At 49.2% G+C, this 23,824-nt stretch overlaps 1 protein-coding gene across 2 annotated transcripts in view; it reads right to left on the bottom strand.

Moving 5' to 3' along the window:
- Nucleotides 1–699: 699 nt before the first annotated feature.
- Nucleotides 700–23,824, bottom strand: part of Prkca (protein kinase C alpha) — a 403,509-nt gene continuing 380,384 nt past the window's right edge. Inside the window, exons 15-18 of one of the 2 annotated variants that reach the window (XM_047543070.1) lie at nucleotides 17,809–17,916; nucleotides 15,929–16,069; nucleotides 10,077–10,124; nucleotides 700–4,748 (exon numbers count right to left, since the gene is read on the bottom strand). In XM_047543070.1, coding sequence (XP_047399026.1) covers nucleotides 4,584–4,748; nucleotides 10,077–10,124; nucleotides 15,929–16,069; nucleotides 17,809–17,916 — 462 coding nt within the window. In that variant the 3' untranslated portion in view covers nucleotides 700–4,583. The remainder of the gene's footprint in view (nucleotides 4,749–10,076; nucleotides 10,125–15,928; nucleotides 16,070–17,808; nucleotides 17,917–23,824) is intronic. The other variant, XM_047543071.1, reaches the window with a different exon arrangement.

The raw sequence follows: 23,824 nt of genomic DNA, 5'->3' as shown, positions 1-23,824 counted from the left end.
ACTCCTTGTCAGATTGGTGTGTAGCCACTAATAACCAGAGTGCCTTGCTCCTCCATCATCACTGCCAGGTCTGTCACTGTCCCTGTAACTCTCCTGGTCACCGTCCTTCCCGGTCCTGGCTTGGCATCCGTTTTGGGAGCATGACAGGCGAGCCCCGGGGAGCAGCACCCTGCCCTTGCGGGTGACAGAGGAACTGGACACGGTGTGATAGGCACACACAAGGGAAAGGCGACTTCATGAGAACAGAGTGAGAAAATGACTGTCAGATGGTGTTGCCTTTCTGAGGCTTTAAAAACAAGACGCTCACTTCCCTCCACCAATAAAAAAAAAAAAAAAAAAAAAAAAAGAAGCTTCCTGTTTCCCCTGCTAGGTGGAAGCAGGTGGGGACTGTGATGTCAGCTGCTTCTGCGACCTCTCCATCCGGGCCCCAGTTGCCATGCTGCTCAGTGGGAAGCCACGGAGGGAAACGGGAGCCTCTGGCTTCCGTGGTCTGGCTCTGCCCAGACGACTGAGCTGTTTCAAGGTACAGTAGGGAAAGGGGCCTCTCACGCCTGGTGAGCTTGCCCTTGGTGTTTAGGGGCTGTTTGCTGAAAAGGAATGGACTGGGTCCCTGGCAAAGAGCACACTCTCCGAGACTGGCAGATGGAGACTCCGTCTGTACCCATGCCTCGGTCGCGGCCTCTGGAGCTGCTGCACCTCCTTCCTGAGGCGCTCAGACCCAGCTCTTCCCCAAACCCTTGCCGACTCCAACCTCCAGTGACCTCTCTGTTCTCTGCAGGCCAAGTCAGAGGGTGGCTTTCTTGGGGTCAGCACCCTCATTCCAGTAAGTCACCGTACTCAGCTAAGGACTCTAGCTCTGAGGTGACTGACTGGCCTTGGCTAGGTTGTATTTATCTTCGTCTGTGATGATCTTTCAACCAACCATCTCAGGCCAAGCTTCCAGAGAGCTCTCTCGCACCTGCTTGTCCACCAAAAATCCTAACAGAAAAGCCTAATGCATCCCATAAAATAAAGGAGGCAGTGAGTCTGCCTAGCTCAAACGAGGCCACAAGGCCACGGGGGTAAAGGAGGTGGGGATGTGGTGAGGAAGAAGCGTTTGGGCTCCTGGAATTAGTTCTGAATTAGTTCTGCTTGGAAGTGGGCCTCCCGTTAGCCCCTGAGGGCCGCACCTGACAGAGCAGTCTAGCTCCTTCCATTCAAGTCAAGTGCTGGGTGAGTTCAGACATGGTGCTCACAGGGCTGCAGCTGCAGGCAAGTTCTGCCACTGAGAAGCCACCTTCCAAGGGAAGAGGAAGCAAAGCAATCTGAATGGCCTTTTGGGGTCCCAGCATGATGGTCCTAAGGAGAAATGGTTTCTGCTAATATTCTCCTATACAGGCCCTGGAAAACCAGCCAATGCTCAGAGGCAGGTTCTTCCTAAAGAGTCCATAAGAGTTGTTAGTGGCTGTCCACGAGTTAGTCTTTCAGCAATAACTGTCCTGGGTTGCTCAGATCTTGAAGCATTAGCCTTTATCTAGATTCAGCACTCAGCGTGTATAAAATAGACCACACTGTGAGCTCTGCTTCGGTCCTCATTTTTATCATTTTCTGCCCCCAGGTCCTTCCCCAGTCTGCTGTCCCTTAGGCAGTGTGCCAGACCCATGCTCAGGGTCTTCTCTTTGAAAATGGTCACTTGTTCTTTAAGAACACAAGCCACTGAGAGTTTGAAAAATGTTTCCTAGGGAAGTAGGAATTATTGGAATCACATGATAGAAAGCTCTAGCTTGTTGCTTGCTCAGAATAAGTAGGCTGCTTTGTGCACTGGGTCGATGGTCCATGACCCTAGGTGTTCCTTTCCATGTCTCAGGTGGGGACCAATCCTGTTCCTGCTCTACCTGGGGCAGGGGGACTAGCTCTTTTGTCTCCTAGGCTCCCTCCACCAACTTTTTGGACGCAGGGGTGCTCTACCATGGAGCCACATCCCCAGCTCTTTTTGAGACAGGGTCTTGCTAAGTTGCTCAGGCTGACCTCAAACTTGTGATCCTTCTGCCTCAGTTTCCCAAGTCACTGGGATTACACTGCACCTAGCTTCTCCTAGGTTTTCTATAAACCAGTTCCTTTTCCAGCGGACCAAGTGTGGTGCCTTGAGGTCCCAGAATGTGCACTGACTAGCAAGACTTCAGGGATCAGTGAGCTAGGATGCTTTTGAGATTTGAAGTCTGCAATTCACAAAAGATGGCAAAAGAAACTGCTATTTTCTGGTCTGGCCCACTTCCCACTCCATCTCTCCCTTGGATCAGGGTTTCCAGCACAGCTCAGGCCTTTCACCTCAAAGACCCTCTGTGGTTACATGTGGTTATATGTTGTGTGAACTTCAGGCAAACAGCCAGAGAATGAAAACAAGGGAGCTCAGCTGAGAAATGCTTTGGGGAGGAAATACAGCAGCTTCCTATAAAGAGCAATAGCTACTTCCATATGACCTGCTTTTTATGCTGCAAAAGGCTGGCTTTCCTGAGGACCTTGCATGAGGAGAGTGTCAAGCCAGTGAGGTGCCCCTCACAAGATGAGAATAGCCAATTCTAGCAACAGCTGGAAGTAAATGTGCAGCCTATGAAAAGTGTCTTCTGGTAGCTTCAGGGGATAGCTGTGCTCAAGGGCTGTCACACGATTTGTCTCATGAAGTTTACATGTGCTAGAGCCAACAGTGGGTCAGCAAATGAGGCGGGCAGCTTTGCTGTGGCCAGATATGCAGCAAGAAGGAGGCCTCCCATCCCTCTAGCCCAGAGTCTCCAACAATCACAGGCTGAGAGGAGGAGACACACACATACACACACACACACACACACACAATCAGCCCAGGTGTTGTGACAATGCCACAATGCCACGTGTACAAAAACATAGCAAACATCCTGGATTCAAACATTTTGCACTGTCCCCAAGAGGAAGAGTGGTGGGAGTACCTGAACAGAAGATGACATTAGGAAGCTAAGACAGAGTCTCATCTCAAAAATAATCCCACAAACGAAAATTTGGTTTGCAGGTAGAATCAAATATATATATATATATATATATATAAATATATACACATACATAGTAAAAGCCTAATTAAATATGTAAAGTTCACCATTCATTTTTGAAATTAGATCTATATTAAAAAATTAATATATCTGATACAGTGCCAATGTGCAGGGGTGGGAGGGAAAGAGAAAGCACAGCATCGAAAAATTTAGCTAAACTTAATCATAAAATTAGCAGATTAGAAACATGACCCTTCACAAATATAGCACAATTGTGTCTTATAAAATTATTATAATACTCTCTTTATAGTTGATACGATTATATCAATAATATAGATTCACTTGTTATTAAGGTTTATTATAAACATGCAAAATCCATTGCATGATGCATTTGCAAAACATTAAAAACCTTCTAGCAAGAAAACATCTTTGAGCTGATAAGCATCCATGTATCCTGATTCTATAGCTCCAGGTGTGTCGTTCAACAGGAAATGGGAACCCAAACCATATTGGTTTTCATCCCTAAGTGAATGTCTAGGGCTAGAGAAGGCAGGAAAACCAACCAGGAGGGATTGACGCTAGAATTGAGACTTGATTAAGTTACTGTACATCGTACTTTCATAAATGATACAGCAGCCTATTAAATAAATAAGTACAAAAGGGGATGGGGCATACACTTCAGCTTCTTAGGAAGGGTGACAAATAGGTAGCAAAATATTGGTGGAGGGGGGTTGGCTAACAACACTCACGAGTAGTGGCATGGTTACTGATGGCACCCTGGATTGAAGAATAATCTCCCAGAGATTAAAATGAGCATACATACAAACTGGTTTATCCATGATCTGAAATGATTTCACATGCTTGTTTAGCAAAGTCCTTAGATGATTTGGCCTCGTAAAAAGAATGCAAGTATCAAGACAGTTATCAACCAACTGGGGTAATGGATGATGGATTCACCCAACACTCATCTGAGGTTGTCTTTTTTAAAACGGCTGTACTATGATTGGATTATGATGTTTGCAAACAGTGATTAGGTTCATCCTGGCCTCTCAGATTCTAGGGACTGTTTCTATCAAGGCAGAGAACAAAAGCGGTGCGTATCTTGAAGCCTTTCCTACCCCAGAGCCCTCTTTGTTCACTCTCTGGGTTCCCCATCCTTTTATTCCAAAGACATATTGGGAAGAGATATTCCAATACATTGGGCTGAGTAGTTCACTTTAACATCTCTGGTTGGGGGATCATGATGATGAAAATCCACAGATGGAGGGTATGGAGAATATATCAAGTCGTACCAAAAGAGGGGTAAGAGTCTCTTTGCTTTCTAGGAAGGGTTAACCTACAGCCAGATGTGACATCTACATAATTAAACTGGATACTGTACATTATGTCATCTTCCACTAAGATAATGTTCTTGGTTGTAAGAGAGACCCTGAAAAATTACCACATGTGGACTAATGACCCTACAATTTTCAGGCCTCTGTGTAGAATAAGACACAAGGCCGTGACCTTAAAATTTTAGGGTTAAGGATCATTTCCCACTGCTGGGAGGACTGGGGGCTGGGGAGGTATTTGCTCTCTTGGTGAGTTTCATACCGCACTCTGCAAGATTGGGTGCACAAACTGGGGGTTGACGTATGAGAACCCTTCAAAATCAGACTGGTCTATGTTAGCGATGACCAACTGATCTGGTGGTGTTAAGACAGGTTGCCCTCGTGTGAAGAACTTGTCAAAGTTTTCTGCTCCTTTGCCACACTGTGGAGAAAATAAAGAAAAAGGAAAGGTTAGAAACAAAAACAACCCACAGGGGGCAGCTCTCTGAAAGCACTCTGTGGGGAGAAGCGTGGCCCAGGGAAATTGGGACTGTTAGGCAGGGAGAATTTTGGAGGACCTGCAGGCCTACTGTAATCAGAAGCCAGGCACAGCAAACAAGTTACTCAACTGTAAATCCCTGCATACCCCCAGGAGGAAGAACCTAAGTAGAAATGCGCTTTTGGCAAAAGTAGCAATAAGGAGACAGCCTCTCTTATTTCAGTTTCACCTCTCTGAGCAAGCAGAGCTATGAGTATGAATCTTGTGCACACAAGGCCCCAGTTATACTTACATGCTTAAAAAGCCAGAATGTTGGCTGGGACTGCAGGTAGTCAACCCTGCATTGAGAGGGTTAGCTCGCTGCCCCACATCTGGTTATTTGTAATGATATTTGTAATAAAGCAAAAGTTGTATATCTTTGCTTTCTAACTAGGATGTTGTAGAAACTCTAACCCCTAATATTCAAGTAGTATGGGGTAGGCATGGAGGCAAGGGTGGGAGATACACTTCTGAGCCTGGTTGGAATTCTATGCATTTAGATAGAGTTGGTCAACTGATAGTCTGGTCCACAAGGAGGTCATTTGTAGGTGGCTCTGGGCTCAGGATTTGCACTGGTGATTGGTGGGGCAGGGGTTGGGGAGGCTAACTGTCTTGAATACTGCTCTCCTCCAGGGTCCACCAGGGCCTTCTGCAAATGAGGGCTGTAGGTAGAGGAGCCCCATATGGTCTCTTGGAAATGCAGTGCACGGTTGTGTCTAAGGACATTGTTTGGGGGTCTGACTCAATTTTGGAGGAAGGGGTGCCCTCTCATTTTTCCAGTCACCAAGAAGGGTTGTGTCATGTCAAAGTCTCTGGGAACCCATCATGACTCTGAAACAGATCTGGGAGTTTCCCTGGTGTTACTAAAAATGATTTTCAACCTGTTGCAAATTATTTCCCTTTAACCTGCTGGTTGTACCACAGGGGCACCATGAGTTGATTCTGAGTTAATATGAGTTTTAATCTCATTAGTCATTCTTGGATCTTTGACAGAGGATAGCCTATCTAAACTGTGAAGTGGGGTACACCCAATTTCTTCACTTGCAAAGCAGGGAGAAAAATTGCCCCTCCCTCTCCAGACTGCTCTGAGGCTCAATGTGCAGTTTCATACAGAATTGACCATGTAGTCAGAGTTCAATACATATTGCTGGTTTTTATTAAAAAAAATAAGACCAGATTAGTCTCATGGCTGTAATTTGCCACCTCTTTTTTCCCCTCCCTCCTCTATCTTCTAAAAGGTTTTCTTGAGAATCGAGTTTTATTATACCTTTCCCACCCTCTTTTCATCAAATAAAACTTGCTCCTAAGTACCTGTTGAGGTGGAAAGCATGGCCTAAATTCAAAGTAAATCCTAAATAACTGCTTTCCTTTCTAGGATTATTCATCTTAAGAAACTTCCCAAAAAGACTTCACACCAAGTGATGGGGGGTGGTGGCAGAGTTGTGTGTGGCAATGTTTGGGGCCTTCACCTGATGGAGGCCATACAGACTGTGAGGCCCACTCCTCATACAGTCCTGACTCCCACAGATGGGAAGCAAAGCCTCCTCTCTCACATTCCACGTTTCCATGATGCTTTTCCCTGGAAGAGCACAAAGCGCTTCAAAGCCAAGGTCAGCAGAGGCAGAGTCTGAGGTTCACATCACCCGACATGCACAGATCACTTTGAACTATTGAGAAAGGCTCTTCAAGAAGTCAACAGGGCACACTGTGTCTTCCCAAGACTTAATCAGGAATTCGCACTTGATTCACCAGTGAGGCAAACACACAGAAACCAGCTTCTACTGGGGTTCCACAGTCAGACACTGCTGTGATGATGGAAACAGGTCAAGGAAGAACCTTTCTTTTGGTAAATCAGTGGTTCTCAAGGATGATTTTGCTCCATAGGGAAGCCATTTTTGATTGTCATGACCTAGGTAAGGGCACTAGTGGCATCTAGTGGGTAGCATCCAGGGAGGCTGCTAAACACTCTCAAATGCACAGGACATTTTAGGCTAAAAATGTCTCAGCTGCTGCTGAGAAACTCTGGGATCCATCCAGGCTGTAATGTGAAGTTGAGTAGGTCCTAAGGTCAGTGTGAGGGCAAATGAAGGGACCAAACAAGGCAATTAAGCAGGAACAGCCATGTGTGAGAGCAGAAGATGGAGAAGCTGCAGGAGCCCCAGGGAAGAGCAGTGTAAGGAGTGTCATGACCCAGGGAGAGCAGGCTTTGAGGAACATGCCCTCTCGGAGCCCAGTGAGTCAATACCCATCGCCTGGAAGAACTCAAGTGAACCTATTGCTGGTGCTTCCAAAAGTTGGGATGTGTTCTTCCTCAGAGGAATCATCTGTATTTCTCTTGTTACTCCTTAACCATGCAAAGGTGAGCAAGAAACGAATTTCCAGAAAAAAAGTCAATAAAGCGAGTTCCTAAAAGGCAGAGCGAGGCTGGCCAGGGTGAAGCGTTCCCCCAGCCTGGCTGGGCAGCTCTTGGTCTAGCTTTAGATTTATTGATTTGGTCTATGAAAGGATTGTTGAAGTCTGACCCTTTCCTCTGAATTCTCTTTATGGTATTCAGCAACAGGACATTTCCAAAAGCCAGGGTTTTACTGCCAAAGAAAAATAAAAGTAAAGGAAAAGGAGAGCTCTTGCAATTTAAAAAGGGGTCCTTACAAACATCAACCCTGAGAAGGATAGGGATGGATGCCTGAGGATATCAAATTCTATCTCTGGGGTCTTCCACTGCTTGTAAAGTGAAGATTTATAATAAGTGGTACAGAACCCCTTCCTGACTACAGCCTCCATGACCCCACTGATACCTGCAGAGCTGAAGGGAAATAGTGAGCCCAGATTGGTCTAATTGCTGCTCTGCAATCACACTGAATGGCAGTGGGACTATTGGCCTCAACGCTGCTCATCCCAAGAAACACCTTCCTCTCCTTTCTCACTCTGAAATTTTTTTGGAATATCCCCTGACTCAAAGAGAGAGAGAGAGAAATCACATTTTAGCAAAATGAAAGCTTTCTTAAACTGGTTCACTTAGATGGAGAGACCAGAGGCAAGGACAGGCCAAGGGCAAAGAGTAAGAAATGAACCACTGACATTCACATATGTCACCACGGGACAAAAGGGAGCAGGGCAGCATCTTAGAAGGCTGTGGGGCAGTAAGCCCTGAAAAGCTGGAGGCTGAGTCTGAGGATCAGGTGAGGCCCAAGCCTCAGAAGGAGGCTTACCTTGAGCAAGATCATACCAGAAATCTTCCCCACCCCCAAGGGGCCAGGGGGAAGTACAACTATTTTTATCACAAGTTCAGCACTATGAAAAATATTACTTATTTTTCTACCATGGAGGGTCTCTCAATACTTTAAAAATAAACCCTTCACATCTCTTGGCAAAGTTAGACCCAGAAATAGACAACATCCTTTAGGAGGTGTTTTTCAAGATGTTACATAGGTAACTGCCACTGTCCTCATATCACCTTCAGAACCTGCTGAAAAGGATCATGAGAATCAGGGCTCTTCAGATCCTTGGGAAAAATAAACAATAAACTCAACAAGCTATTGCATTCTCAAGGCAGAAAAGACTGCCTACCACCTATGATCCAGTCCTACTCAACCACCAGCTTGATGGCCAGTGGGCCTATGGCGCCATCTTGGAGCTGAGCAGGGAGGAAGAACATGCAGAGAGATGGAAAGGTTAAGGGGGAACCTAGTGGATGGGGAAGTGAATGAGTGACAAATAAAGCTGGGCTGACCGCGGACGGCCTCCCAACATTCCTCAGGATGAAGCAGGAAGGTGGTTACCATAGCAGTGTGAAGGGCAACTTCCACGGCAGTCTGTGACAACACTCAGTTTTGGATTGTCTGTGGCCTCGGGGCTCTATGCCACCCGACATAAACAGCAGCTAAAGCGACTTCTGAGCAGAACTCCTGGGTTGGTTGTGCCGGATTCGCCTACTGTGCCCCCTACCTTTCACCAACTGACGTTTGGCTGGTTGAGATGTTTATACCACTCAACTGACCTGGGACAAAGATGGCGGGGAATAAGCAACAGGAGGCAGCCCATGCCTGAATGGGCCAGTGAGGGAGCCCTCACAAGCTCCTCGGCATTCCCTGAGCCGGGGGTGTCTGTGTTCACTGGGGGTGCTAGCACCTGAGGGAAAAACAGGGGCGCAGCAGAGTGGTCACAGGCCCCAGGGTATGGCTTTGGGAACTCTGTAAGGGGAATGTGGGGATGTGAGCTCACCTTCTAGGCTGTCGAGAGGATGAGGGAGGTAGTGTGTGTGCGATTTCCTTTTTAAACAATGTGTTATGACACAGACACGAGGTACAACACCGGAGGCCAGTGCCCAGCAGGTGAATGGTGTCTGACTTCAGAGGGATGGATGAGCACTATTAATAATCTACCTTCCCCTTCCTTAGGTCTGGATTAAGGAATTACCTCCTTTGTCATTTTTGACTTTATTGCCCATTTGGTAAGTTTATCAATTAATAAAATAAGCCAAGGAGAAGTCAGACATGGTGAAGACCTTATAAGCACAGACCCTTCATAGAAGCTGGGGCTGCAAAGCTTTCCCACCTGTACTGGCTGCCAAGCCCTTGAGTCCTGCAGAGGGGCATCGGGGAGAGCGGAGGCTGGCTTCTCAGCTGCGAGCCTTCCCCACCAGGCATGAGCAAGCAACGCACGTGCCGGGCTCAACCCTGCCCCGGACCTCAGTATCTCAGTCATATGGGACATAACCCCATGGCTGTAGCTCCAAAACACAGCTGTTAAAAAGCAAAACCAACCAAACCCAGAAGAGTGGGCAAAGCGCAGAACAAACAAAGCATAAGGGCAAGTTGCAGAACTGCAGAAAAAGGAAACATGGAAAGGAGGAGGTCTCTTACAGTCACTGGACGCCACCGGATGTCCTTGGGTGGGCGTAGGGAACCCTGCACGTGCTTCCAGCCCCAGTGCTGGGCAGGCCGCGGCAGGGCGCCGTGCAGTGGAGGCACCAGAGAGAACATCACCACAGTCTCTGAGCAGCTTCCTCACGGTACAGTCTTCATTTCCGTTAAATAACCAACAGCAGAAAAAAGCCGGCACAGTGGGCCCTGGGCTCCCCTGGAGGGAAGGCTAGGCTCCCAGCCCTCCAGTGTGCTCCGCCCTTCCGGTGATCAGCATGCATGGCCAACGCAAGCGGGCGCACACGGTTAGGGGTTAACACGTGAGTTAGTTTGCTCGCTTAGTCACCCGAGTTTCTGGAAATGTGCTCACCGAAGGCCTGGATGCCCACTGAAGCCAGTGCATTTTGGTACAGAAAGTCTGGAGAATAAGAACGGGTAGAGGACAGCATTTGGAGAATGGTCAACTCCCAGCCTTGGGTCACCAGAACCAGGAACAGCCACGTGGCACAGGTCACGAACCCTCCTGACCGAGGCAGGGGAGTCTGGGCCCCCTGGCATTGGGCCGAGGTGGAAAGCACAGCACCGCTCACTTGTGTAAATGTTTACACGCACACAGAGAACTTTCTGGAGGTTACAGAAAAGATCCTGGGTAGCGGAGCCCGTAGTTGGGGAGGGGGCACGATCGTCTCTCCGTCTATATCCTTCTCTGCTGCACCAGTGTCTATGTCACCATGTGGAGATGCCATTTTAATAACTATCACTGTTTTGGAGGGATGACCTCCCCCCATCCCACCTCCAAAGGCAAATGCCATTGAGGAGGGAGCCAACCTTGTGGAGAGCTGGTGGATGGACACAGGCCACGGACATCAGGAGTGGACTCTTGTCTGTGTGAGAGCCACGTGTGTGTGAGGGCAAAGGTTCTAGCTTATCGCAAGCTGTTTTCTGTGTAAATGCCATGGCTATTTGCTAGGGCATTCTATTTGGCCTTATGAAATGGCCAGTTTTGGAGGATTAAAGCTCCTTTTTCCAAGAACTGCGTAAAGGCTGTCATTGTCTCAGACTACGGAAGCCCCTCGAGTCACACAACGTGAGGTGCACAGGGTCTATATGCCATCCTTCACCACCGAAGCCTCAAGGCTTACGATACTGCTACTTATTTGTATTGATTATTATTTAAAATGTCTCATTTTTTTTCCCCAAGCGCAGAAGTATTTGGTAGAGTGATTATCAAAGACTAGCTAGAACTGCTTGCCTCTAATTAACCAAGTAGAAGATGCTGTCTTAGATTGGTTTTAAAGGCTTAACTCAAACCTACATATGTCATGATGGGATTTCTCCCAGTCTCCAAAGGCCAGTTAGGGTTCTATGCTGTCTGCAAAACTCCTCATGTCTCAAGAATCTCAATTTTGATCAGCATCATCATAGACGGCTTAATGGAAAGACCAAGAAAATGAATCTGCCTGTCACTCAAGAGAACTACTCAGATGCACCCGCAGTATTTTACGGGTTAGATGGTCACCGTGTGGCCCTACCTCTGTTTCTTGGACAGCTGCTGCTCTCTCTAAAGAACTTTGTAATTATTAAAAGAACATTGTACCATGTAGATGTCCTTATTTTTAGGAAATATGCATGGAATTATTTAGGTGCAACTTACTCTCAATTTTTTTCTCAGAAAAATGTGTGTACTCTCAATTTTTTTCTCAGAAAAATGTGTGTGTGTACACAAGCTCAGAGACAGAGAGTAGGAAGAGAATAATACAAACATGATAAAAAGCTAACACTTAGGGAATTAAGGTAAAGGGAAAGCAGACATTCTTTACAATATTTTCCCAACTCTTCTCTGAGTCTGAAATGAGAAATTATTTAAAAATTATTTTGAAACAATGAAAAGGACCACTGTGTGAATTGTGGTAATTAAACCATCTTTGAACTCTCTCTACAAGCACAGTCTAATGACGTTGTGAGATGCAGAGGTTTGTGGTGGCAGGGGGCACTCAGGACTGTGCCTTCTCACCATGGTGGCACCTACGCTTGGTCTCAATGCTCTTATTCTCTTTGGCTCTTGCTGCAAGGATGAGGATATCCTGATAAAAGTTCCTCTACCCCTTTCTATCTCTTTTTGATAAAATAATTACAGCAATTTCCCAAGAAAGACCACTTAGGAAAGACATTTCCAAAGTGCTCTGCCTACCCGCCGACTCTGGACTGTTTCTTGGTGTCAACTTTATGGATTAATTTCTCTCTCTTTCTCCAATAACCACTGAAGTGCAGTGACTGTTTCTGCCTGTGAACTGGCTATTCTACTCCTTGGTGCCAATGGACAGGATTCAAAAAAGAAGAATCAATTAACTTTACATTTCCGGTATTTGTATAAACTGCTATTTGTCACAGGCAGGAGAAAGAGAAATTGGAAGGCTGGTCTCAGCCATTTTCTTCACATGAATAATAAATCAGGATAAAAGGTCGCACAGGCCAGAGTGACACTGAGCAGAAGACTGGAACTTTCATTGTTCAGGCAATGTTGAAGGCAAGGCGGTCTTTCCCTGGGTGGGCCGAGCTGGCTGGCTGGTCACCTCCTTGCCTGCCTGATGCCAGGGGAAGGCAGGTGACCACTTATTTCTCCCTCTGTAATTGCAGATTAAACTTTTCAGAGGTGACATCTCTTTTACACTTAAAAAAAGCATCTTCTTGGATGGAGTTTTCTGAACCATGATGGGCCGCTACTCAGCGTGCTACCAGGAACCTCAGGCCAATGCTGAGCTGATGCTTCCTGTCTGCAGCAGGGTCCTCGATGTTGTGTCCACGAGATCACTGGCCCAGCCTGTCTGTGCATGTGTCTGCTTCATCTCCAGCGTGTCTTTGCTTTTGTTTTGCCAAATAAACCGGCACACGAAGGCTCTGCCCTGTCACCTGATCATCCTGTCCTTTAGGAAATCGTCCACCTTCACAAAGGCACGTGGTGGTGCTTTGGAGAAAGATAAGGCTCTGCCCAGGACTGGACTCTCCTCACCTTGGCTGGTGCAACAGGCTCTTCCCTCACCTCTGAGCCTCCAGACTCCTCAGGTGAGGTGGCCAAATCCCCTATACCTGACGCCTCTCACTCTCTCCTTTATGTGTGACCTTATGTAGAGTTCAAGTCATGGCTGAGCCACAGATCCTGACCTTAACATCACTGGGAGATGGAAAGTCCTGTGAGGAGCCTGCTGATGGATCACAGCACTGCAAAGTGTCCTTTGAGGTGGGATCTCAGAGTTCACACGACACTCTGGTCTAAAGGTCAACTTTACCAATGTCACTTTGGCAGTCAGAAAAATGATAAAAGGATCACACACCATGGGGACCCCGATTCCTCTCGATAAGCCCTGTGGCTGACCAGTGATAGGATCCTTCTATATTCCTTAGGGGATTCTGGAATAATCTATCTTTGGTGGTGCCTACCGGTAATCACGGCTGCTCAGGAGGCTGGGGCAGGATGATCACTAGAGATCAGCCTGAGTAACTTAGGGAGACTCTGTCTCAAACTAAAAAACAAAGATGGCTCAGTGGTAGAGCACTCCTGGGTTCAATCCCCAGTACTGCAGAAACAAATAAATACAGACAAAGACAGACTCGTGATTATACGAGGATAAATTTGATCTCCAGAAGCATCCAGAAAATAACCATGAGCATTTAAGTCCTATAGCTGGTATTCTGCAACAGGCGAAGGCTCAATTCCATGGGAGCCAGGAGCAGTACTGTATGGACAATGGTGAACCATTGCCGGTGCTTGCTAGAAACCTGCCAGTCAGGCTTGGCCGAGATGGACGAGGCATGTTGGGAGGGTCTGGAAGATACTTGGGCACCTTCTGGGACCAGCTCAGTGCACGGACAGGCAAGAGGCCTGTTTGCTTCCTCGGCAGCGGCTGCAGGCCCGGACTGCTGCCTCCCTCTTTGAGATAACAGAACCGAGAACGAGCTGCTCTACTGGACTCTTCCGTTAGGCCTGGGCCAGGAAACCCTTCGCCAGGAAGCTGGGAAACCACAAACCTGCTGGCCTCCCAGGGACCAGAACACTCTCACTTAGCTCTTTATCCTTGACACTCTCCTGCTTTGTGACAAAACATCTCACACTGCTAGCTTCGGTGTGGCCTCCTGGGATTCTGTGTGTCCAGGTGGCCAGCTCCTGCCACCTGTGTCCTTTCTGGCTCTGTCCCCAAGTCCCCCTCTGTGCACAGGGTCTCGGGCAGAGGATGCGCTGGAGCGGATGTGCTGCTCCCTCCCTCTGGCAGAGCCTTCCACGTGGGGACTTCAGCTCTAGGGTCTCTGTCCACAATTTCTGCTTCTGTTCGAGAACTTGGGGGACTGTTTCTTCACAGCCAAAGGCCATTTAGTCTTCCTTTTTATTTTAACCAGCACTCCATTGAACAAACAAATAAGAAAACCAACAGCAGCACTCCAGGAACAAAAAACGCGGCTCAGCCTCGGCTGCCTGCCGGAGAAGCCACTCTGCTTCCAGTGACCTCGGTGGCCCAAAGGGAGAGGCACATGGTTGGCCGCCTCAGCTAAAGCCCCTCAGACTTTCCCCACACATGACTTTAGGTCAAAATGCCCAGGAGAAGTGTGAGACTGAAAATACTCTTTCTTCTGAAATCAAGGTGGGAATAAATAGAAAAAAGAAAACGTGTTTAATGGTTGATTTTGTGGAGTCTTATCTCCTTCCAGAAAGTGATTGACAGGCAATCACATTCTGTGGGACTCTGGGAGCAGGGTCCCTGGGTGTCTCAATGTTGTTTCTGTAAAGAAATGAGCTGTGCTTAAGATGCTATTGCCTCCTTTTTGCATTTTAAGAAGAAAAATAGACATAAAGGCAGAGGGGAATGAAGAAATCTTGGGGAGAATTTTCGGCTGAGGCCCTCTGCCTGCCCCCCCTGCAAACCTCATACCAGGTTTCACACCCTGAAGAAGACGATCTGCCAGAGCAGGCTACAGAGAAGGTGGTGGCGGCAGACACAGGAGGGCCTATTTGAAACGATGATTCAGGAGGAAGTCAACTGACCTGATTAATTTTGGTTTTTCTTCAGCCTGTGCTAAAAATGTCTTAGAAAAATAAAGTCCGGTGGGCTCTATTCTTGGAGCGGAGCACACATAGACACTTTTGTTGTGCAAGTTGCTGCTCTGAGAACAAAGATGTGAGTTACTCTGCCACCCCCAGGGGTCCCCTCGACCTGCTCATGGGGCACCCACTGGAGGCAGAGTGGGGCTGAACCAGTGCTCCGGATGCTGACTGTGGAGCACAGCAACTCTTCTTGCTGTCCCAGGAGAAAAGCACCAGGAGCAATAGCCCAGGGTGGGCCAAGACAAGGAGAGCCGGAAGGGCAGTTCTACCAGCCCTCAGAAAGCGGGTGGAGGGGAAAGTGGGCACTGTGAGGTGGCATGGGGGTGAGCAAGGAGGCTGGTAACTTAAAGATGCTCATTTCTCCCTAGAGCTTAACAAGTAAGAAAGGCACCACTGGCTGCTGTCGACGATCAGAACAGGCAGTAGGGCTGCCGCTGAGGTGGAGGGCTGGTGCAGGGGAAAGGACACGGACTCTGTCCTGCCAGCTGTGTGTCCTCCGCAAGTTACACAGTCTCTCTGTGCCCCAGCTTTCTCCACGGTATACTGGGGACAATAATATCCCTCTCACGGGAGTGCTGGGAGGATTAAATGAATTAACATTTGTAAAGTACTAAGAACAGGGTCTGCTACACAGTGCTACTAAATACATGGAAAGCGAGAGTCACACAGGAAGAATCTGAACAGTGCCGGCCATGTCAGAATTGGCCACAGTCACCACACTGCCTCCTCGGGTGGCAGAATGGGAGATGCACCCAGGCCTTGCCTGTAAGTCAATGAAGATTTAGGAGCAAGACAGACCCAGGAAAGCCAGAGACAGACGCAAGGCCTGAGACCTGCTGAGGACCCAGGGCAGGAGGCCAGCTCTGCCAGCTGTGGGTGTCTCCAGAGAGGACTGTCCCGGCTCTCCAGTGGCCTGGGAGTCTGCCACCCCCTGTTGAGGGTGAGGAGCACAAAGGTTCCCCTCATCCGTCCTTATGGTGCAAAGCCAGCTGGAATCCCGGCTGCTCAGGCCACAGGACATTCCTCCTGCTGCTGAGGCCAGGGGATACCCACACTGCTCTCCTGGGTGGGTCACCTCCTGACTTTGGGAGACGGAGCCCAGATGTGGGCTGCTTTTTGGGACTCACCACTTTGGGCTTGAAGGGCGGCTGGATCTCCCTGTTCTCCAGCTTTTCCCAGTCGATCCTCCGGAAGAAGGCGTGTTCTCTCACGTCCCTCTCTCCCTCGGGCCCACAGCCCAGCCGCTTGGCTGGGTGCTTGGTCATCAGCTAAAGAGAACAAGAGAGGGTGGCATGACAGCGGCTTCCTAGAGACACGCCTCCCTGTGCCCGGCTCGGCCTCCAGCCCTGCGGGGCATATGCTGGACAGTCCCAGGAGGCTCGCCGAGGAACACAAGGCCAACGTTGATGAGCGTGGCCTTCCTGGAGTGACTGTCAGGGGAAGGACAAGGGGAAGTAATCTGGATCCATGGAAAGGGAATGAGAGGAATTCAAACAGGCACCTGTTCTAGGCCTGGCGTTCTACACGCTCATTTGGTACAAAGGGACGTCGTCGCCAAAGCTGGTGTGTCCGAAAACCAGCATCACATGGGTGAGGAGCTTCAGATGCCTCTTCAAGGCCTGGACCAAGGCTCCGGGGTTAGGAAAAGACAGGGCGTGGCAAGGAAGGTGGCTGGTGAATGCCAACGTGCCTGCTGCAGGACGTAGGGGACATGCTGACCCTGAGCTCCCCGAGGCAGGGGCCAGTTCTCCCTGACCTCCGCATCTCTGCCACCTGCCCTCCCTGGGAAGACGCGCGGGGTAAACGCTTTGTAAGTGAATGAACGAACCAGACGATGTTAAGAGTGTGTTGCTTTCCATCTCACTACGTGGGAAAATAATCCTGTGACCTAAAACTTGACCATTAGAAATGAGCCAAGTCCTGATCAGAACACAGGATCCAGAAGGTTCATAGCTGTTCCGTTCGTAATAGCCTTGAGCCAAGGTGAAACAGCCCAAATGCCCACCAGGTGTGGCAAGGGTCAGTACACGGCAGTGTGTCCACACAAAGACCAGGACACAGCAACAGGGAAGGAGGAACCCAACCACACAGTGGTGTGGCCACACCTACAACCACAACGCTGAGCCAAAGGAGTCAGCCCCAGGCACGCGCTGCAAGAGCCCATCTGTGCCAAGTTCAAAGCTCAATAGGCGAAGCCACGTGGTCGGGAGAGGGGATACTGGTCACCTTGGGGGTGGGGAGCACCTGGAAGGTGGGACAGGAGGGGCTTCCAGGGTTGTTTCTCAAACTGGTATGCTTACACGGGTAGGCCTTGTGGCCATTCATGGATCTATAGGCTGATGACTCATGCCTGTTTCTGTAAATTTGTTGTTACCTCAAAAAAAAAAAGAAAAAGAAAAAGAGAGAGAGAGAGAGAGAGAAAGGAAGCCAGGTACAGTGGTGCACACCTAAATCCCAGCTACTCAGGAGGCTGAGGCAGGAGGACAGCAAGGTCAAGGCCAGCCTCAGCAACTTAGCAAGAGCCTGTCTCAATAAAGTAAAATAAAATAGATAGATAAACAAATAAATAAATAAATAAATAGGGCTGGGATGCAGCTCATGGTGGTGTGCCTGGGGTTAGTCCCCAATACTGGTGGGTAGGGGTGGGGAGAGAGAAACAAAGAACTAAGGAGTCATCCTGAGCAATTCCAGAGAAGAGGGCTAACAGTTCCCAAGGGCCTGCGATGATTTCTGGTAACTCCCTCCACAACTGCATGAGCTGGATTGGAAACAGAAGGATAATAAGAGATGACTGGGTCAGAGACCCAGGAAGTATTGGTATTTGAGTTCATTCTGTCCTGGACGTGTCCCTCCATGTCCTTCCTATATGCCACCAAACCCCCGCCCTTGGTGGCCAAAGGCAATGATGCCTGGGGTCTTGCTGGCATCTCTCACAGAAGCATGGAGAAGGCACTTCCAGTTCTGTCCTCCTGGTCCATGGTCACAAAAGGGTCCCAAATCCACTTACCCCTTTGCAGATAGAGACGGCCTCTTTGGACAAGGACTTGGGATAGGAGACGTTGTGCTCCATTATAGACTGGAACAGCTCATCTTCATCCTCACCGTCAAATGGAGGCTATTCCGGAAGAGAAAGATGGGGAGATGCTCTTATGTGATCCATTAACACGGTGCCTGGAGATTCGACGCAACACAGAGAAACACACCAGGAGCCGGTGGGGCGCAGGCGGCAGAGTCAGCTCAGTTAACTTGGGGGTTTATTTGATTATCTTTAATTAGGCTGTCTGTCCTGTGTTTTTCATTTTTAACTCTGTCCCTTTAATTATCTTGCCCTGAGCAACCCAAAACAATCTGTAGTGAAAATGTTTCTGAGGAATGCTTTTAATGATTTGCAAACAAATTATAATTAATCCATTAATCTTGCAATTAGGTGCTAAAAAATCTAATTATGATCAAGTCAGATTACAGATGGCTTTGTGTTCAGAAGGTGAGAGGGTAGAGAATGCCAACCACCTTCAGCTGGGTGAAGAACGGGACAAAGAGGCTGTTCCCTGGCCAAGGGGCCTCCTGACCCAACAGGGAGCTGCCTTGTGGGGCGCAGGCACCTGTGTGGTGGCAGCGATGGAGCTTAGTCTCCGAGGACACATCTCTTGTCTGTTCTCCTGCACGGCTTCCTGGCTGGGTGGCCCAGGCAAGTGGCTTACCTTTTCCACACTAGGGTTTGCTACAGCACCTGGCACTACGTGTCATACCATGAGCAAAGGAAGAAACCTCTTGGGAGGGGCTGGGAGACTTCTCCAGGAGCAGAGGCTGAGCCACAAGCCTTTGGAGCACATCTGGGCTCCATCCAATGACCTGTCACCCTGGCAGGATGCACACGGGAGGGATGGGCTCATGGGAAAAGTTCCTTCATCCTCCTCCTTGGCTCAGTTAACCTCGAGCTTAGCATGAAAAGGGCAGGTCAGTGGGCAGCCCTGCAGAGAGTCCTGACAGGAGCTGGGTGAGGGTCAGGTCACCAAGCCACACACCCCACGGAAAGATGCCGAGTCACAGGGTCTCTACCTCTGGGGTCAGCTGTGGGCGAGTGAGGGTCGGATGACTGGTGACACTTGATTGTTTTTTGGTCTAGAAGTGTAAATAAATAGGTCTCTTTTCCGGTTGTAAGAGCATGGTATGAAGAATGTTTTATTTGACGGAAACGTGTAGGTGGGCGAGAAGAACTAATATTAAACCTGCCTGTGAATTGAGTGGGCAGGGGCGGCTGGCCACGGCCCGTTGCCACGGGAGGAAGAACAGCACCTGAGGCCAGAGGTAGTGCCAGCTGCAGACAGCCACCTGGGCCAGCAGGGGGATGTGTCACTTCCACCTCCAGAGGACTGCGTGGAGCAGGCCAGGCCAGGCCAGGGACTGGGGAAGGGCTACGCTTGGCCCAGAGCTGCAGTGATGGCCAGGTCTACCATCCATGCCTCCGCATCTTCTGGGCCTGATATCATGCATGACACCTCACCTTCCCCAAGAAATGGTCCAGAAATGTGGCCAGGTTTTGGGGGAGATTTTCATAACTAAAACAAGGCGTGGGTTCTGTTCCGGGCTGCGAGCTGAAGCCCTCCAGGCGCACGCTGGGTGGGCACATCCTCTACAGTGCCAGCGGTCTCCTGGAGGCGAGCGGTCTCCTGGAGGTCTCCTGCTTCTGGATCACCAATTGACATCTCAGAACACGGCCTACTAGGGTCTCTGGTCGGGATCAGCTACATAATTTGCAGGTCTTGGACCCTTTATTAAAAACTATGGAGAATTTCAAGATGATGACGGCAAGGCATCAAACCAAACCTGCAGCTCTTCTGAGCTCCGGCTTGGTGCGGCTGCCCAGGTTGCACACCCGTGAAGCTGGCAAGGGTGGTCCAGTGACAAAGGCACCAGGGAGATCCAACCAGCCCCTTCGGGGATGCTTAAGTCCCAGCAGCAGGAATGAGACACAGGCAATCCTGACCAAAGCCCTAAGAGGAACTGTGCTCAGAGTCACTTGGGCGATGCTTCCCCAGGATGATAAAGTTAACATGGCTATAGCCTTTCTTTATTTCTATAGTCCTCAAAACAACGTGGAAGACCAGGAACTATTGGCAGAATGTTCGGGGCAGGGCCTGTTGCTTCATGGCATTGGAACCAGCTTTGCCAGGTGAGCTGTCCCCACCTATGCTAATGTGTGGGGAATTAGGTTCTGTCTACTGTGGGTCAAAGGCGAACTCTTACCATCAAGTTTTCTCTGTCCCCTGTTAGGGTAGGTCACCTGAATCCTGACACACTCCAAAAAGTACGCTCTAGAACATCCATCTTACAGCACCCTCCTGGGTCGAGTCTGCCCAGGTTGGAGATCTGCATTAACACTCATGTTCTGCAGCAAAGAAAGCTGTTTAACTCAGTGTGAATCTTTAGTCTCCTCTGGAAGGATCCTCAGAGACTCCTCGGGCTGGCCTTTTGCAGCAGGATTCCTAAGCTACAACCAAACCCACAAGACCAAACGTGCTTGGGAAGGAGCCTCAAGACTCACCCTTGGTGGGTTCCCAAGGATTAGGGCTTCTCCTGTCACAATGCCCCAGAGAGGGGTCATGCCTCTACCTCTCAAGGTTTTGGCCCACCGTGACTCTAAGCTGGTGATAAAAGAGGGGAAGGGTGGGCTTGTGGGGAGGACAGCCATAACACTGGCCTCTCTGCTCCTTCTGCACGTCAGGCATTGGGGAGTGCTCTGTGGGCTCCACTCACCGAAGCCTCAGTCAATCCTACCATGTGGGGACCAGCAGCCCCAGGGACGGGGACAGGGGAGATCACTGCGGTTCAGCTCAGTGCTTTGGCCAGGGCCACAGAGCCACTGTGGAGGAACCAGGATTCTAGCACAGGTGTCCTGACTTCTGAGCCCGGGCCTCAGTCATCACCAGCGTCCAGGCTCCTGCCCACACTCGTCCCAGGATCTAGATGGTGAAGGTGAAGGAAAATAAAGAGAGGCAGTCCCTGGGGCCTGACATGTTTGAGGACATTGTGGGCAAAGGGATTGATCTTTAGGCTCAAGGCCTGGCATGCTTCCAGTCCTACTGGATTGGTGGCAATGAGTCAGCTTCCCTCCCAGCTGCAGGCCTGTTGCTTCTGGAACAACCTGGCCAGCTGAAGACCATGCCCCTCAGAAGGCAGAAGAGGGTTGTTCCTGAGCAAAAGGCTCAGGAGTAGGTAGGGAAGCCCCTCCTCTCGGCTCTGGAATGCCATCAAATCCAACATGATTTTTTCCTACTCTGTTTCCTCTGTTGCAAACATATAGACTTAAATTTTTTTTTATAGAAAATACATAACATTTGCTATCTTGATGGGGATATATAGCCCATGGTGAAGCACCTGCCTACCATGGGCCAGGCCCTGGGTTCAAACCTCAGCACCATAACCACACCCACACAAGGAGAGGGAGAAGAAGAAATAAAAAAGGAGAAACTATTTCCATGGTATCCTCCTGGCCCACTTTGAAGTGCGTGGTCCTATGGCCGAGGTTAATTTCATGTATGGTACAAACATGGCCGCCCTCCATTTCCAGATTCTTTCATCTTTCCAGCTGAAACTCTGGACTCATTAAACACAAACTCCCTATTCTCCCCTCCCCCAGTTCATTCTACTCTATCTCTGTGGATCGACTACTCTAGGTGCCATTCGGTGGGATCCTATGGTAAGTGCCCTTGTGTGACTAGCTTGTTTCAGGGTGTAGACTACTTGCATCTTCACCATGCCTCTCTGTCAGTGAGGACAGGCTAGGCCCTGCTGTGGCAACAGATGTTTGGAATTTCTCCAAAACCTAAGACAACACTGTTTATTTCTTGCCCATGCTGCATATCCATTGGGGTTCGCCCAGGACTCTGCTGACGCCATCATCTGAAGCCCCACCCTGATGGAGTGGCCGCCATCTTGGTCTGCAGGGCACAGGTAGGTAGCTGTGTCCACCAGCACTAAATGTCCTCCCTGGCATACTTCCACTCAGACCTCCCTGGCCAGAACCATGCCCACCTCAATTACTGGAGAGCCAGGAATACATCCTACTCTGTGCCAGAAGGGAAGAAGACCAGAAATATTTGGTGCCTAGTCATGGCCATCACATCCAGAAAAGCTTCCTGGAGCTCTGTTTTAAATTAAAATTATGTACTATGAGGGGGAAGGGAAGTCCACAAAAGTAACACCCACATTCCCTTCACCTAAATATTAAGAGTGCAAAACCTGCCTGGATTCCTAAGCTTTCTTATATTATTTTCAAATTATGAGGCATAATCTGAAGTTCTTGATTTTTCATTGATTGTGGCAAACACATCTTCTTCATAGCCACCAGTGTTCCCATTCAGAGCTGAGTGCCACACGGGCCATATACCACACAGAGCAGTTCATTTGTCCATGGGCACATTTACAATTGCTTCCAGCACTGTATTCTAATAATTAATGTCACTATAAACACCTCCACGCATATCATTTTCTTTTTCTCCTCTGAATTGCCTCCTCAGAACGATGTCCTGGATGTGGGATTACACACTGAAGGGTGTGAACATGGACATGCTTTTGTTGAGTCTCTCCAGGTCGCCCCAGGGACCTTCTGACAGGCGGCTGCCTGCTCTTGGTCCTTGCTGTTGAAGGCAGGTCAACAGTGACAAGCTGTCAATATTCCTTTTCCTTTCCTAATGCCAGTTACTTAGCCTGCGGACAATGTGGGATAATGTGTCACCCAGGTACTTAGAATGTGACCATTTTAGATGGCCTCTGTCCCCTCTTCAGTCCGTTCCCAATGTTCTTTGTTAACTTCTACGAATTTGAACTCAGGGCTCCAAACTAGGCTACCTACTAACAAGTCTTGGGTTTGAGGGAACTTCCTGAATGGGCTGTACCCCTATTTGAGAAATATGTATCCTGTGAGTTTCAAATGGACAAGTGAGGGGAGACGGTTCACACTGCGCATAATGATTCCCAAATCACGTCCCAGTAAGTGGTGGCTGGAATCCTGCCATATTTATTTGTGATCACTGAGGACCTGGGGAGGGGGCTAGGTGAGCACCCAGGGACCTTTCGGGCTGAAGTTCCAATTACTGAGATAAAATACCCATTACTGAAGCGTCAGGAATGCAGACAGCATAAATAACTCCGGCAGGAAAGGACCTGCAGAGGAGAGGGCTGGTCCCTTTACGACGAGTCCTGGGAACCCAGAGGCGGTGATGTGCTCATTAGAGTGCCGGGTGAGTCCTGTTCATGCCCCTAAAGCAATCGTATTTGTCAAGCAATCCAGGAACTGAATAAAGACTAAGGCGGTTTATACTTCAGGGCCCCCTTGGCTGCTGACAATAAATAAAGAAATGAGAAGAGGTTTGCAATAAACGATTTTTTCTGCTCATCTTCAGCCCTCTGTGGTTAAGAAGAACAAATTTAGACCACGGCCCTGCCAACAGCTTCATCATTAATCTTCCTTTCAGGTGGTAGCGCCTCTTCTCTTCGCCAGGGCTCTGAGGTGCCTGCAGCTCTTGGGTGCTGGGGGCAATACCCCAGGAACCTGCATCATCTTTTCTGGGCTGAGTCACAAAAGGGGGAATTCAATGAAATTTGCATCGAGGACTCAGAGAGGGAAGCGGATGGAGGAGCCCTGGATGGTAGCTGTTTGCAGCGGGAGAGGCGAGGACTTGGGAGGACAAAGGCTGGTATCTGCGCGCACCCCGGCACCCGCGGCAGGATGATGTGTTATTTGTGAAGAAAATCGCCACATTCAGTAGAGGTTATGAAGACTCCAAGGGATGAGCACAAGGCAGGCTAACTATTTCTGAGGAGTGGGAAGGGAAATAATGGAAACGCACCAGAGGGTTTACAGGGTGTGGGGCGCAGGAGCCCAGGGCTCTGCAGGAAGCGCGGTCGAGGCAAAGAAGCCTTCCGGGGAGGTGGGGCATCATCTCAGGGGGACTTGGAGGCAGGCAGGACTTCAACGTGCACCCCAAAGGGGACCTCCTTCCTGGTGGGGTACTCCCTGA

The sequence above is a fragment of the Sciurus carolinensis genome, chromosome 3 (assembly GCF_902686445.1).
Source record: "Sciurus carolinensis chromosome 3, mSciCar1.2, whole genome shotgun sequence".
Classification (NCBI taxonomy): Eukaryota; Metazoa; Chordata; class Mammalia; order Rodentia; family Sciuridae; genus Sciurus; species Sciurus carolinensis.
Note: the sequence above shows the minus strand (reverse complement) of the source record. Positions and strands in the feature narration are given on the sequence as shown.